General features: G+C 34.7%; 1 protein-coding gene across 1 annotated transcript in view; it reads right to left on the reverse strand.

Annotated features, from left to right (window-relative positions):
- Positions 1-17,364, reverse strand: part of ERBB4 (erb-b2 receptor tyrosine kinase 4) — an 812,545-nt gene that overhangs the window by 37,548 nt on the left and 757,633 nt on the right. The window contains exons 21-25 of the mRNA XM_062197030.1: positions 16,876-17,031; positions 13,792-13,867; positions 9,671-9,817; positions 6,381-6,478; positions 4,833-5,003 (exon numbers count right to left, since the gene is read on the reverse strand). Coding sequence (XP_062053014.1) covers positions 4,833-5,003; positions 6,381-6,478; positions 9,671-9,817; positions 13,792-13,867; positions 16,876-17,031 — 648 coding nt within the window. The remainder of the gene's footprint in view (positions 1-4,832; positions 5,004-6,380; positions 6,479-9,670; positions 9,818-13,791; positions 13,868-16,875; positions 17,032-17,364) is intronic.

The following is a 17,364-nucleotide window of genomic DNA, read 5'->3' on the forward strand; positions in this document are numbered from 1 at the left end:
AAAATATAAATCCAAGAAACTAAAAAAAAATGAACACTGAATTTATCCATGATCATCAGAACAACCGATAACAAATTTCAAAATTATATTGAGCATCTAATTGAAAGTAATAGCAGCATATGAGCAAATAAATCTATCTACAAAGAAGGAGGAAGCAATGGAACCTAAAGCCTATCCCTGGACTGAATATTCCAAAGGAGAATGGCTGAACCATGTGTAAAAATTAAAACTCTGATCCACAACTTGCTGCAACCTGCCTGTTGTCTACAATAACCTGTTGTCTACAATAAACAGCCCAGGACGCCAGCCTCCTATCAATCAGATTTGCAAGGGGCCAGATTGCTATCTGTAATAACAACCCAGGAAGCTAAACAGTAACTTCTGTAACAATCTGCCATAGATGGCCAGAAGCTGATTAATAACTGACAGCTTCCTTTCTGTACTTGCTTCCAACTTAAGACCAATCACAGAAAGTCAAATATGCGTCCCTAAAAATTACTTCTAGTTAGCCTGCCGACTGCTTCACCCAGAAAAGAGCCTCCTATCAGGGTGTATTTGAAATCTTTCCTTTTTTTTTTTTCCTACAGAGTCTCCCCATCCACTCTGCTTGCCTTTCAATCTCTGTCAAAACATAAGTGTCAGTGTGTGGTTAACTCCTTGCTACCGCAAGCTCCAAATAAATGGCTTTGCCTTTCTTTACAAGTTCATTGTCATTTATATCCCCATTACTGAGCATTTATTACAGGTCCATCAATGGACAACATGCTCACATATAATACAAAGTGCCCATAGGACAGATCCTGTGGCCAAGCATTAAGCTGCCACCTGGAACAAGCAGATCCTGTATCATATTGGGTAGGGTCATGGTCTGGCAACTCTCCTTCTCATCCAACTTCCTGATAATGTGCCTCGGTGGCAGCAGATGATGGTTCAACTACCTGAGTCCCGGCCACTCTTGTGGGAGACATGGATGGAGTTCCACACTCCTGTTATTGGAACCAGCCAGGTGCTGCTGCTGCGAGTATTTGGGGAATCAATAAGTACATGGAAGATATTCTCTCTCTCTCTCTCTCTCTCTCTCTCACTCTGTGTTTGTGTGGGGGTGTGTGTGGGTGTCACTCTGACTTTCAAATAAATAAATAAAACTTAAACGGGTTAATCTTTGTGTTATTCTCTGAGAAACCTATTATTAATTCTCATTTCGTAGATGTATAGAACTGAAGTTTATAGAAGTTAAATAACTTCTCATTTCTCATTTTTCTACTATTTATATCATGCTGGAGTAAGTACTTCTTGTATATTGTTATGACAAGAATATTGGAGATAATATTAATTTCACTATAATACCAACAACTGTAAATTTGGTGAGCATTTTCTAGTGTTGTTTGCATTTGTGTTGGCCAAATTTCCAGGTAAATGATCAACTCTGTATTTTGAATTGACTCACTGCTTTAGTTACAACTTATCAAGATACATATGAATTCAAAATAATAAAATGCACTAGAGAAGCAATAACTTCTATAATTTATTTGCTACTAGAACACAACAGCAGAAATAATTTTGTTGTCTAGTACTAATTGCATCAACAGACTTTTCATAGATAAGAAGATGTGATTATTTATGAGATACAATATTGACAAAGAGAAAAATAAAGATTAAATTTGGGTGATTTTTAGAAGAGGTAATAAATATTCACTAGCCTGGTTCTAAAGATATCCTGCAATTTTTTTTTTTTTTGGACAGGCAGAGTGGACAGTGACAGAGAGAAACAGAGGGAAAGGTCTTCCTTTTCTGTTGGTTCACCCCCCAATGGCCACTGTGGCTGGTACGCTGTGGCCGGCACACTGCGGCCAGTGCACCGTGCTGATCCGAAGCCAGGAGCCAGGTGCTTCTCCTGGTCTCCCATACGAGTGCAAGGCCCAAGGACTTGGGCCATCCTCCATTGCACTCCCAGGCCACAGCAGAGAGCTGGACTGGAAGAGGAGCAACAGGGACAGAATCCAGTGCCCCGACCAGGACCAGAACCTAGGGTGCCGGCGCTGCAAGCAGATTGATCAGCCTATTGAGCCACGGCACCGGCCCCAATATCCTGCAAATTTTTTAAGATGAATTTATTTATTTGAAAGCTACAATTGCAGAGAGAGAGAGAGAGAGAGATGGAGAGAAAGATCTTCCACTTCCTGGTTCATTCTCCTAATGCCCACAATAGCCGGATCTGGTCTGAGCTGAAGCCAGGAATCCAGAAGTCTATATGGGTCTCCCAAGTGAGTGGCAGGGGTCCTAATACTTGGGCCATCCTCTGCCACCTTCCCATGTACATAAGCAGGGCACTAGATCAGAGGTGGAACAGTTAAACTTGCAAACAGGCACTGTCATAAGGGAGTCACAGGCAGTGGCTTAACCCACTGTGCTACAGCACAGGCTCCACTCTGCAGTTTTTTAAAGTTAATTGCTTAACACTCATAGAAGATATATATTATTGTGCTTATTTCAAAAATGAGGGACAAAGTTGTGGAGCCATCTAGAAAATTACCTAAAGTTTCTTGATTAGTGAGCAGTAAAATCCATATTTAAAAACTGAGTTGTTATTTGATTTCAAAGTTCACCAAAAATGCTTAGAAAATATTTGATCAAAATTCACTTTAATATGTTGTCTTAGCACATAATTTGGTAACAGAATCTAAAATTGAAGTAATTTATTTTCTAACTGTAAAATAACATGATTTAGTCTTCTAGGAAAGAAGGGGGAGGAAACTGCATTTGTATACATTAGAAATTACCGTAAAAGTTCTACAAAGACAGATTGAAAAAAAATAGTGCCATATAGATGACCAAAAAGGCTTTTTAATGCCTGAAAATATTTAAGCACAATTTTTTCCAAAACTGGAAAATAAATCTATAGATGACATTGTTTAAGTAATATTGGTAGAAAAGAAATGATCCCTGTAAGTCAAATTAGTTCTCAAATGACTTCTATTTCATCTCAATAATTCCATTTTTTTTCTCAAATCTTTATCCTAATTAAAATGAAGACAAATTTGGAATGTGAGAATTCATACAAAAAATCCATACTTTTGGTCTTTATGGCCAAATTTTGGCCTATAAGAACGAAGGGGGAAATTTTTTTCTTGAAAATTTACTGTTATAATAAAAAACCATGAATTTGCCGCTTAAAATTACACACATATAATTTGGCTATTTTGCATAGTATGCAGAGTTGGGGATACATTTCATTTACATATCTTAAAGACTTCCCTCTCTCCCACAAATTAAACTGGTAATCATTACGTACCAGTTGACTTAATTTTTAAAATTTTTCACTCCTCCCCATTGAGCATATGGGAAGTTTTCAGTTTGGACTACAAAACAAATTTTCCCTAGAAAGATAAATTAATTGAGGTCTCCATCTTTACTTCTTTCTATATCAGATCTTGTAGGTAGAGGTAAATCTGCAAAAGATGTGGGCTGGTTAGGGAATGCATTTTATAAGAAAATTACTGGGGAGTTTCCCAAAGAAGGCAAGTCACAGATGCTAAGGTTCATGTCAAGGAAAAGAGTATATCAAAGAAATAACATGTTCCAATAATTTAGAGACAGCTTACAATAAAATCCTGTTCTTCCACTGACTAGCTGGATGACACCAGTCAAAACACCTAACATCTCTGCAGTTTTTCTTCTGTAAGATGGGAATACTAATAATATAACCTTCTGGGACAGTTGGAAGGATTCAGAGGGTTATTCATGTCAATAGTAAACTCTAGGTGAGTATTATTTTTTATCTCCGAAATTCTGAAGTAAAGTTCAGGATATAACTTTATTTTAGAGAATGAGAATTTTCTTATGCCTGTGGTCAAGAGAAGTAGGGTACTGTTTGTTCTACCAGATGGATAATGTTCTTAGATGGACAGGGTAAACTAAGAGAAAGGAATTGCTTTCTAGAAAAGAAAAAAAACATTGTGTTTATTTTATAAATAGAAGAAACTTATTACAAACACAAATCCCCTACTTTTCCATGTACCATAATGGCCAATGAACATCTGAATGCAGTACTTATCATGTTGTACTTTGTCTGGGTGTGTGAATCTTTCATTAGCTTAGACTCTTGGAAGCAAGAGTATGTCAAACTTCTTTGAATTTCAAATGTGTACTAATGCTTTCTGGGTGGAAGTACTCAATCCATGCTGAATTAATGATGAATAGACTTTTAAAAATAAACAAATGAACAAATGCATGAATTTGACAGAGTTCAGGAAAAGAATGGTATTCTTATAGAGTGGGTTTAATATTTAAAAAGGAACAAATTATTTTCAGAAGCTTCTTTGAAAACTGAAATCCACATCTAAGGGATGACTCAGCAGGCCTCTCAACATGATTGATTCAGTTCAAAGGATTGCAAAGTTTTCTGTGTTTCTATTTCAAATTGACCAAAAACAGTTAATGTATCTTAAATGAGTGAAAGAGTTGTACTTGCTTTGCTCCCGGACTAAAAAGTCACATCATCTTTTTAAGAAAGAAACCTGGGAACCCTGTTCAGTAATATTTTTCATTTATTTAGGATGATATCTAATTTTATTTGAATTAGTTTTTCAAAATTAGGATTTATATCAATTAATTTGAGGAAAGTATTTCTTCTTTGAGAATCTTGAAAATATTTTAACATACATATTATATTATCCATGCTAGTCTTCCAAAACTGACTGTATTTGGAAGATTTAATGGGCATGGTTTTTAATCTAGAACTATATGATTGCTATGAAATTTTAGTACCTATCATCTTGATCCATGATTTCATTTCTCAGACACAATGATACATGCACATAATTATTTCTTACCCTATTTGAGTCAATTCTTGCTCTGGAAGTATAGATGGGAGGTGGGATGTTGAAAGCCTGAGGGACCAGATATTCCTCAGCATCCATCATATCTTCCAAGTCTTCTTCATCCAAGAGGTTCTGAAAGAACTTGCTGTCATTTGGACTGGGAAGCTTCATGCGATCATCTCCCTGAAAGATCGTCAAAAATGAATCTTCCTTTCATCTTAAGCATGGGATCTCTGCAGTAAATTTTGGCAATATCAAGACTACAGGTTGAAATGTTCAAGTATGCATTTCAAAAAACATTTCTTTTTTTAGTAAAACCACTAGCCATAAATAAGCCTATAGTATGCTTAGAGATGAAAGGGTAAGATAAATAAATTTAACAAGAAGAATGTGATGAGTAATTTTAGAGAGGAATAAAGCAGAAGGCTGTGGATGTTTTGAAGAGTACAAAAATCTATTTCAGATCTGAGAATAATGGTTGATTGTCAAGATGGTGTGTGGGTTATGACTTTAAGAACAAATTTAAAAAGTAATACATTCATCAATTTTTATTTCATTTGGTTGGTTTGGTGCTGTAAAGTTATTGGGATGCTTGGGCTCTGTGATGTGTTCCATAACATAAAGTCTACATTGTCAAAGTAGTAGCATTCACAATCACAGAACAAGTAGAAAATCGAATGAATGGGTGTGAGATGACAAAACCTCTTATTCTTCTCACCTCATTTATTTATTAACTTATCTTTACTTTTTCAAATTTATGACATTTTCTAAAAGTTTCAGTTAATGAAGGTTAGTTTTAGGGAAAAATATCTGGAAATCATTATCTTCAAAAAACTGCTTTTATCTTCATATCAGCCTATTGATATGAAGATAAAGAAAACCTCATATTACTGAATGAGCATAATTCAGTGTATCTAAAGTCCATTTGATTATAGTTTTGGTGAAAATCATCAGTGAAACACCATAATTTTTAAATTATCCAGGCCTTTTTCCTACTGTTAGACAAAAAATATTCTTTGGGCCTGTTATTTGATTTATATCTGCATCAAGTCATCTGAATCAATTATGGCTTAGATTCTGCATATATACCCAAATAAAAGAAAGCATTTCAAAATATTTTTCTAAGAAGTTAAATGTTAATATACTAAAACATTTGAATCATTTTCCTCAGGCATTAACAACATTAAAATAAAAATCCCTGTTCCTCTGATTCTGAAAAGGAAGATTATAATAATAATGAACATGAATTACACATAATGTTAATACAAAGTAGTGTGCTAGAGGCTGGTCTGAGGATAAAGACCTTTTTCTATAAATGTGCAATCATAATTATCTGGCTATTCCATAACAGAATCATGTGTGTAGTGTGTATAGTTAAGGGAAAGTGCTTAGAGGTGGTTTTGATATGCAGTTAAAAAAGCTCTTTCCAACTTGTTTCACATGGCAATCCACTTAGCTAATCAATGTTAGTGGTCATATCGATAGTTCCAAAAGTCTAGATGTTATTCACATTTAATATGATTTGCCACTGGGATTCTCTTAAAAACAAGTGAAATGTACCTGAATAACAAGATATCTTTGAGGGTCTCGGGCCATCCTTGAAAATTCAGCAGCCAGTTCCTTGAATTTAGGTCTACTGTCAGCATCAATCATCCAACCTGGAAATTCACACACAATCAAAATGTTAATATATCCACAATTAGGAAAAGGAAAATGTGAAAAGTATTTTTACAATATGATTTGAAAAATAAGAAAACAAAAGAAATAATCCAATAGGTAAGGTTCTATCTCAGTCAGTTGACATTTTTAATGCCATGCAATATGCTATAAAATAATGTATAATTTTTTTTGTTGATCTGATTTAAAGCTTATTTTTCGTAGAAAATAGGACATGGGTAATTATGATATAATCTAAGATATTTTTCATTAATGTGATGATATTTTTTTTGATGATATTTTTACAAAACATTTGCTTTGATGGTTATAAATGTGTTGACTGGAATATTTATCATTTTGTGACAGGAGTGACATGGAAGAAAAAATTTGGTTGCAAAAGTCTGGAGTGCAATAAAGAGGAAAAACAGGAATAGAGAGCAAGTTTCTCATGCTACCTTTCCTCTGCTGGAAAAAAGTAAAGCCAAGGGATAGGTAATGTTTGTCCAGCAATGGCCATTAGCTTATCTTTCCAGCATAAAAGTGCTATCAGAAAATTTCAGGACATGCATTATTATGGCACTGAGTGTCTAGATAAAGTGGGTCTTATCTCCCCAGGCTATGTTTATAAACCTGAAGTGGTGACAAGAAAAAAGGGATCAAAGTTCTCTTGATTTTCCTGCTGAATGAATCTCTTCTACCTAAATTTTAATTCTCCAAAAAAGAAGGGGTAAAACTCTCTATTAGTAAATGCTTTCCTGGTTTTATATTATTTTATGAAAGTTTCTAAATCATTCCCTATGTTGGTTACATGATCAATTTATAAAATACATGCATGTGTCTAAACTTTATTGCAGAGATGAATATCTAGCAATGTTTGATCAAATAAAGCTATTGTTTGTTTCATTGTTTTCTAGGAATTCAATCTTTATTCTTGATCTAAGAATCCTCTGCTATACGTTTGCATATCATTATCATTACCTACCTTTTTTCCTTCTAATAAAGCTCTAAAGGTCTATGTTCTACATGCATTCATATTTTAAAAATGCTTGCTGATGCCAAGATGCTAATGCAAAAATAGGCATTTCTGGAACTACTGGAGTCAAAAAAGGTTAACTTTGCAGTGAGTATTGGTTTCTCTCTAAGTAAATATTGAGTAAATAGAACTATGCTTTAAGAAAAGGGCATGCTGACCTGAACTGCAAAGAACATTTTTTATTTCTTCCCTCACTGTCAGAATGCATCACACATGTCATGAATATAAATCTGAGTAGACCAGGGTCCAAAGTCTCTTATTAATAAGATGCTTATTCACCTTCACCAGTTTGTTTCTTTGCTAAACCTGTGTAAATCAAAAGGGGAAAACCCCAGATTATACTAGGGAGATTGCTGTACGTTAATCTTACTTAAATTAAGTCAGGAACTCCAGAGACTTCCCTAATTCTATTTAAATTAAGGGCCTAGGCTTCCAAAACACATTTATAATACATATGTGTCTGGGGCAAAGGAAGGGGAATGAAAAGTAAGGCAGTTTGATGTAAACAAATGATCAAATTGAAAAAAATAAGTAAATACTCATAACCTTTTTCATTCAGTGTAGATTCATTTCTCCCCACTTATTGCTTTCTCTTGACTAAAACTGTTATGTCTATTTCTGTTAGATTCCGTTTTTTAAAAAGTATCAGTTTTAAGCTTTCTCTATGTTTAAATCATTTCTTCAAATAATTTATTTAGTTATATTTCCCATTAATATTGCTAACATTAATGTCATTAGTAAGAGTATTGTGCCTAGCTATCATTTCATGACAATTTTGCTGTCATGGAAATGATATGAATAAGGAGTATAAGAGACAGATAAATTTGACATCACATCACAGCATGGAAGCATGATACTGCTTTACATGAACAATAATCACATCAAACATAAGTGTCTACAAGCTTCTTGCACAATTGTTTTTGAACTGTTATATTTCCCAAACAAGAGAAACTTTTTTTTCCAGGAACATAATATTATAAAAATTTAACATACAGGCAATTCTTAGTATTTGCATGTATTTGCAAAACCACAAAAAGCATTCCTCTAACTGTTTTTTAGGCAGATAGATTATATCAGTGTGTAATTCCCCAAAGCAAAACCTAATATGAAAACTTATGACCTTGACATTATTAGAGATGCAGTTCCAGAAATGGGAATTAGTCCAAAGGGCAGTAACTAGGTAGGAATGACAGCAAGCACTCACAGATGTGTGAGCTAGCTACCCCAAGCTGAAGTAGCTACTCTGTCTTGCAATCCCATATTTCAGATGAATTTCAGCAACGTTTCTTTATTTTTTGCATTCAATTTTATTTATCTATTTTGTATTTGTTTGCATGCATTTCATAACTACAACTTTAGGAACATAGTAATTCTTTCCACCGTACCCACCTTCCCATCCACATTCCTACCCCTATTCCCCTTCCCTCTCCTGTTCCCAGTCTTGTTTTTTTACTAAGATCTATTTTAAATTTATACACAGAAGATTAACTCTACTCTAGGTAAAGAGTTCAACACTTTGTATAAGTAAGAAAAAAAAAAGAGAAAAAGAAAAACAGAAAACAAACAAAACACCAAAAAAATAAAAATAAAAACAAGAACAAGACTGTTCCTCCACAGTCCAGACAAGGGCTGCTCAAAGTCACTGCATTTCAAAGGTAATTTCGCTCTTTTTTTTTTTTTTTATAAACTTAATTATCCTTAAAGAAGAACTTAAGAATGATACATCTTTTGTGAGCACTTAGACATAACTATATTTGTGAGACATAAGAATATCTTCCACTAAAACAAAGTAATTCTTTGAGAACAAGTATTACTATTAAGTCTCATAATACAACTCCTTGAGGACAGAGGTCCTGCATGGGAGGTTAGTCTACAGTGACTCCTGTTGTTTATTTAACAATGAACACTCTTATGTATGATGTCAGTGATCACCCCAGGTTCTTGACTTGAGCTACCTAGGCTACAGAAGCCTTTTGGATGTACAAACTCCTTCAGTATAGCGACAAGGCCACAGGCAAAGTGGAAGCTCTCTCCTCCCCTCAGAGGAAAATACATCCTTTTCTGGTGGCCGCTTCAGAGAAACATTTTACAAATAGAGAGATATGGATAATTATTTGCTAAGAATGATGAAGATGATTATAGTAATATTTTGAGATCTTACATTTGACCATGACCATGTAAACATCGATAGTGCAGATGGGAGGCTGAGGCAAACGTTCTCCTTTCTCTAATAAATCAGGAATTTCTCGGGTTGGAATTCCATCATAGGGTTTTCCTCCAAAGGTCATCAGTTCCCATATAGTTACTCCTGCGTTGGAGATGAAATTCTTACATAAGCATATTAACAAGATAGTTGCACAAATCAGCAAAGTGCCTGTGATAAAAGAAAGCTTTGTAAAGACCAATTACAAAAGAGTTCCAAGAAAGGCTTTTCAGATTCCTATGCCCGTTATGAGAATCTGAATGCCAAAATCTTTGTGGAGGATTCAATTCTCATATTATTGTCTTGGAATTTCTAATCAATAGCAGAAATAATTTAAATTGTGTATCAGAATATAGAATCTGTTGCCGATTTGTACTTCTAAGTAACACTTTTTACTGATCCAAGTTGTGTTTCATTATACCAAATTATAGTCCCAAACAGTTAACTTGTTACATACATATGTATTTTTGTATTAAATAAATATGACTGATATTAGTTTTGAGATTAGCCTCTCTGCTATAAAAGCCCTTAAAGGAAAAATTCAGATACCTGAATGATTGATAACTTTAAATTATGGCAAGGAATTGTAGACCTTTTTAACTGGTACCAAAAAATAACTGGAATAAAACAGACTCATTTCTTTAGCACATATGGGAGGCTGAGTGAGGAGTGATCCATATGTAAAATACTATAGGCACAGTGGACGTCCATGAAATAGAAGTGAATTAAGAGCAATTTATTCCTTAGATAATGACACTACTTCCTTGAGTTACAAGAAAACTGGTTTCCTCTGAAAAAGCAAATATCTAAATGTTAGTATGCAAGGAGTCTGTTCTTATAATAATGATTCTGATGTATGCAATAAAATATGCACTACAGAGCTCCTCTCTACAATATGATAATTACATAGCTAAAAATTCACATTTTTCTTAAAAATAAAGATGCTTAAGTATAGAAATAGCTAAGTTGGCATAATAATATTACAAAGTGAATTTTGATCAATGCTTGTATACAACAGTCTTTTAATACAAAAAATCCATTAATTAGAACCATGCTTTATTTCCACTACCATCTCCAATGAATCATTAATTCAATTAATGCCTTCTTTGGTTATAACATTTGCCATTTCCTGATGATAAAAATACAAAAATACAAGACATAAAATTTATGTCAATTTTATGATGTTTTGTTAATGTTTATAACTTATGATTCTCAAATATAACATAAATATATAACTAGTGGTACATTTTAACTGCATGGTCTTTATTAAGCCTTAATTTTGCATATCAAGGAGTGAGCTTCATAGAACCAATGTTTGTTTGTTTGTTTGTTTGTTTCGACAGGCAGAGTTAGACAGTGAGAGAGAGAGAAGAGAGTGAGAGTTATAGACAGTGAGAGAGAGACAGAGAGAAAGGTCTTCCTTCCATTGGTTCACTCCCCAAATGGCTGCCACAGCCGGTGCTGTGCCGATCTGAAGCCAGGAGCCAGGTGCTTCCTCCTGGTCTCCCATGAGGGTGCAGGCACCCAAACACTTGGGCCAGCCTCCACTGCCTTCCCAGGCCACAACAGAGAGCTGGACTAGAAGAGGAGCAACCGGGACAGAATTTGGCGCCCCAACCGGGACTAGAACCCAGGGTGCTGGCGCCGCAGGTGGAGGATTAGCCAAGTGAGCCACGGCGCCAGCCAGAACCAATGTTTTTAAAATCCAGTGTCCACGAGGCAAACTGAATAAAAGTGAGAAGTGTATGACTTTTCTTTTGTAGTCAATATCATACTTTTACAGTATATATTTTATTAAAATATTTTATTAAATAGGCAATTATAATAGAGAAAGTAGCAGGTCGGAGCTATGGCATAGTGGGTAATGCCACAGCCTGCAGTGTTGGCACCCCATATAGGTGCTGGTTCGAGTCCCAGCTGCTCCATTTCCAATCCAGCTCTCTACTATAGCCTGGGAAAGCAGTAGAAGATGGCCCAAGTCCCTTGGGTCCCTGTACCCACGTGGGAAACCTGGTAGTAATGCCTGATACCTGGCTTTGGGTCAGTGCAGCTCTGGCCATTGTGGCCATCTGCGGAGTGAACTAGTGATCAAAGAGCTTTCTCTTTCTCTCTCTCTCTCTCTGGCTCTACCTCTCTCTGTAACTCTGTCTTTCAAATAAATATTTAAAAAATAGAGTAGATGCTCTCCTATCTCTGTCAAAACTTCCAATTTAAGCATGAAATAAAGCAATTAAAAATCAAAATAACAGAAAATATTCTATAGAAGTATGTAAACACAAAAACAAAACTTGAAATATCAGAATCACCACTTCTTTCTATAATAATCCATTCACCTTGTTGTGGAGATAATAATATGTAGTTAAACAAGGATGGCTTCTTGTAAAAGGAAAACTTACTAAGAAGCATACTCAAAACTTACATTGCAATTCCATAATTTGAAGATATATATTAGAATTGATTCATATTTTTATCAAAATAAAAATGCACCCAATGGTGATTTTCCATAGTGCTACAGTGTAAACAAGTATATTTCTCTCTGCCTTCTAGAATTTTTGCCATCAATTATGATACATCCTAAAAATCTTAGCATGCCTTATGAATATGGGTTGATGACCCAGACAATGTTTCAAAATGGAGTTTTCTCTCTCTTTCTCTATAGTCTCTCTCTCTTTCTTAATCTTCATCATCATCATCATCATCATCATTTATCATTTATCTTTACTGAATACTTTTGAGATTTTGCCATTCAACATGAGGAAACTTTTATAGCCTGAATAACAGAATTTTCTCAAAAGACAAATGTTACTATTAAAAATATAACTGTTTTGTCCACATTTGTTTCTTTATTTCTTTGTTTTAAGGTCACTTAAAATTTGCCTATATGGGCCACCATTGTGGCACAGCAGGTAAAGCTGCTGCCTCAGATGCCAGAATCCCATATAGGCACTGATACGGGTCCATGCTGCTCCACATCCACTCCAGGTCCCTGCTATTGGCTTGGAAAAACAGCAGAAGATGGCCCAAGTGCTAGGACTCCTGTCATCCACATGGGAGACCTGAGGAAAGCCCCTGGCTCCTGACTTCAGTTTGTCCAGCCCTAGCATTGCAGCCATCTGGGAAGTGGACCAGTGGATGAAATCTCTCTCTCTCTCTATTTGTCTCTCTTTATCTCTCTATAACTCTTAGATAAATAAATAAATCTTTTTTTAAATTTTCCTATAGCAGATTGCCACATCTAAGGGAAACTTAAGTAGAAAAGAGAAACAAAAATAAAAAAATATATAGTACACCATATAACATCCATGTTATGATGATATATAAATTTGCCATATAGTATCTGTTTATCTATATCACATAGTATTTACTATAAGCTTTATCATGTAATACATAAATGCTAATATTATAATCTGCATAACACGTTTCATGTAATATATGTTTATTTTCTTTGTATCATGTAATATCTACATATCTATAGTAGCTATATATATCTATATATTCTATGTATCATGTAATTTATATATATTTACTTTTTATACTAGTTTAAAAACTAAATTTCTCCAAGTATGCTTATGTCTATACCTCAAGCACATCATATTTTCTGTTTCTAAGCTGAATAAAACACATGTAGCTTTCATGGAAATTGTAGTGCCTCCTATGGCATATACATACACAGAAAAATCCACTTTATTTAAATGTCTTAAATAATTGTTTAAAATTAAAAGGTAAACCTAAGTTTATGTTTCAATTAAATGAATTGTACCATATTTTAAATCCTACCACCACAAATTGCTACCAAAGCAGACATATAGCACATGGCTATTAATATATAGTCAGTAGAGATATTATTATAACACATTTTAAAGAACAAAGAAATTACAAAACAGGCAGATGCTGGAGTATTTTTTAATGAGAGAGCTAAGAGTTAATTTTAGAATATGACTCTTGTAAAAACAATATGATTTAGAATATGATTCTTATAAAAAGGTTTCCTTAATACAATAAAATATTTGGTTTAAGATATTTTATACAAGCAACATATGTTTTTTAAAAGCGTTAATTCACAAGGAAGATTTATTTACCATAGCTCCAAACGTCACTCTGGTGGGTGAATTTCCTATAATGTATACACTCCAAAGCCATCCATTTGATTGGCATCTATTAAAAAAAGTGAAAGTTTTATAGTACATAAAATATTTTCTATATTTATTTCCCAAATGTCAGTTTCTTAACTGACCTCAACTATATTTTTTGACTGTGTGTATAGATATAAATATCAGAATATTTCAAAAAGTTCATGGAAATTGGAATTAAAAGACAAGTTTTCTTTGGTGTAAAAGATTTTTAAATTTATTCATTTAAGGAGTCTTCAAATAACTTACGGGAAATCCATAGTATAAAAAATAAGCATGGATTTTAATTTTTTTAATCAAAATAAATGACGTTTAGCTCAATTTTCCATGAATTCTTCAAAAAAACCCCATGTGTGTATATATATATATGTATATATGTTAAAAAATAGTATATATATATTTTAACATAAGAAAGAAATGAATTTAGTTTTATTAAATTCCAGTGAATTAACTCAGATGTGCTATACTTAGCTTTTTGAATAAAAGCTTCATAAACTGTGAAAACTAAGGAAATAGGAATAATTTTTTATACCTCATAATGTTCAGTAATTAAGTTACTATTTAATATTATAAACAAGATATCAACTCTAAACGGCTAACTTGCAGTTAAAATTGTGTTCCCATTTTTTTTTCTCCATAGAAAATAACATTTTTCACATTTTCAGTTATCCTTTTTCACACTTAGAGACACATTTTGGGAAACTTATACAATGAACTCTTTCTACAATTGCACCCTGACTTTCTCCTCTCAATATAATTCGGTCACTAAATTGCTTCAAGTCATGCATTCCAGAGGTAGCTTTGCTTTGTTCTCCAGCTACAAATGACCTCCCTTGTCTTGGTTAGCCAGAATTGAAACTATGTACCGTTTTCAGAATAGGAACCACATAAAACAGTGTGAGAGAATCAGCACAAATCCATCATCACTACAAGAAAAACAACTCAACCACATACCCTGCTCATGATGGGTCAGCAGAATGCATTTCAACTACGAAGGACAGCATTATATAGCTGGGAATATAATTAGGTTCTACAGAATAAAGATAAACACTTCTACTTTGCAGTTGAAAGCTGAAAACTAAATAGGCCTTTGAAATCATGAGGTTGGCTGCTCACCAAGGTGACACCAAGGTAACTCTATGATAGAATCATGGTATTCAGTGAAAGGGAACAGAAGACACATTGAAAATAATTTCCCTATGGGCAAGGAGTTAGCTAACTTTATGGACTACGGACATTGTGTTAAGAAGTAAGTGTAAATCACAGGTGGCTTGATAAAGACTTAATGGTTACCAGACATCTAACGCTATAATGAATCTTGCTTTAGACAAATCTTACAGCTGCATGTTCTCAAGACAAGTGAAGTCATGTAATTTATAGACTTCTACATTTATGCAATCTTGTAGTGAATTTCAAAGCCTTAGTCTCAAACTCCTGAAATTTTATAGTAAACAAGCAAAATAGGCTAATAAAATCAAGGAAAATCAGACAACTCCACAAAATTGAACTTTTTTAAAGAAAAGTGTGCTATTTTGACTTGTGAAAAGTTTGAATAGAGACAGATATACAAGAGTTTAGGATAAAAATCAATGTTAAGCATTTGAAAACCTAACATTGTAAAATATTTATAACATACATTTGAACAGTCCATGATAAATATGGCTCATGACAAACATATTTATATGACATGTGAGTAATGTCATTGTGTAAGTTTATGAGTCACCATAGATTAGACTGTATTAGGATATTTCATTTGGCCTATCCAGATCTAGGATTCCCTAAAGCATCTCCATATGAAGGCTACCTTAACTGATTCACTAAGAATGGCAATCCAGGGGGCAACACAGCAGATCAAGCAGTCCCTTGCAATACCAGTATACCATATCTGAGTGCCAGTGTGAGTCCTGGCTACAGTGCTTCCCATCCAGCTTCCCACTTATTGAGCCTGGGAAGGCAGCAGATTATGGCCCAAGGGCTTGCGTCCCTGCTACACATGTGAGAGACCTGGAGGAATTCCTGGTTCCTAGTATTGGACTCACCCAGGCCTGGCTGCTATGGTTATTCAGAAAGTGACCCAGCATATGGAAGATATTTCTCTCTCTCTCTCTCTCTCTCTCTCTCTCTCTGCCTTTCAAACAAGTAACTAAATAAATCTTTAAAAGCAGAACAAAGCAAAAGAATGTCAAGCTGAGCAGCAACTCAAAGAGGAAATCCAAGAACTGAGGCATGGACTGAGGCCATATAGTGGTTGAGAGTCAGGAACACAGTTGTTAGGCAGACGCCGAGACTTAGTGGCTCTGTTCAGGCCCCTGGGATATAGCAGATTATAATCTAGTGGACAAAGTCAGAGAACAAGGGAAACAGTAAACCATACACTGTGATAGAAGACAAAGAAAAAAAAATGAAGCTCAATAAAAACAATCCATTGTATCTGATATAAAGGGATTAGAAGTTAAAAAGGTTGTGAATCTTCCAAGGAATTGTGGTGCCTTTCAGTAGCCAAGCTTCTCTCTTGTCTATGAAAGCAAAGTGTGCCTCTTTGTGAGCCTAAGTCCCTGCTCTCAGACTGAATGGGCACTTCCTATGGTACTGTGTTAAAGTTTAAGTTCTGGAGTTCCCAAGGATCCACTCACATATCTTCACTGGAGCTAACATGAAGACCACTTGGGTCCAGACAGGCACATGCATTGCTTTGCTTCAGTTACCTTTGAGAAATGGAAACTGGAGATATATCTATCTTATCTATCCATAGATACATAATAAATACCTATCTACCTATGGATATATTAGACAGATATCAATATAGATATAGAGGATATATATAGTTAGATAATATAGGTATAGATATAGATATAGATATACACACATACACACACACATACACATTAGATCCTGGGCAGAAAAAAAGGCAAATATAAGAGGACTTTATAATCTTCTAAACCTCAGGCTCAATCATTTCTTCCCATAAAGTACAGAGTTAAAAGGCTATTATAGTCTACTTTCAAACTATATCGCTCACAAAAAGATACCTACCTTTCCTCCATCAGCATTATACTCTTTTTCATCTCCTTCCAAGAGTCTGGCCAGTCCAAAATCTGTGATTTTCACATGGTTTGGAGATTTTACTAAAACATTACGGGCTGCCAAATCCCGATGAACAAGCCGTCTTTCTTCCAGGTACATCATTCCCTGAAAAACAGCACGTTCCCAACAATAGTTGGTTAATGCCTACGTATGTTTTCCCATATACTGAAAAGGAGTCTCTTAGCATTCAGTTGAAAGTGCTTGATTTCTTCAAGTTTAGCCAGAATACTGGAAAATTTTCAAAATACCAGAAAACCTGGGGGGGAAAGCCAACTTCAAGTAGTTTTTGGCCTTTCCCCTTTAAAGATGAATGAATTACCTGCACATGAGCTAAATGTTAGATCATCTTTTTTCTTCAGATTTGATGTCCTTCCACAAACACTTTCATTAGTGAGGTGTGCAGGTATCTAAGCACATCAGCTAACAAATACTTGGACT

This window comes from Lepus europaeus, chromosome 1 (genome assembly GCF_033115175.1).
Source record: "Lepus europaeus isolate LE1 chromosome 1, mLepTim1.pri, whole genome shotgun sequence".
Taxonomy (NCBI): domain Eukaryota; kingdom Metazoa; phylum Chordata; class Mammalia; order Lagomorpha; family Leporidae; genus Lepus; species Lepus europaeus.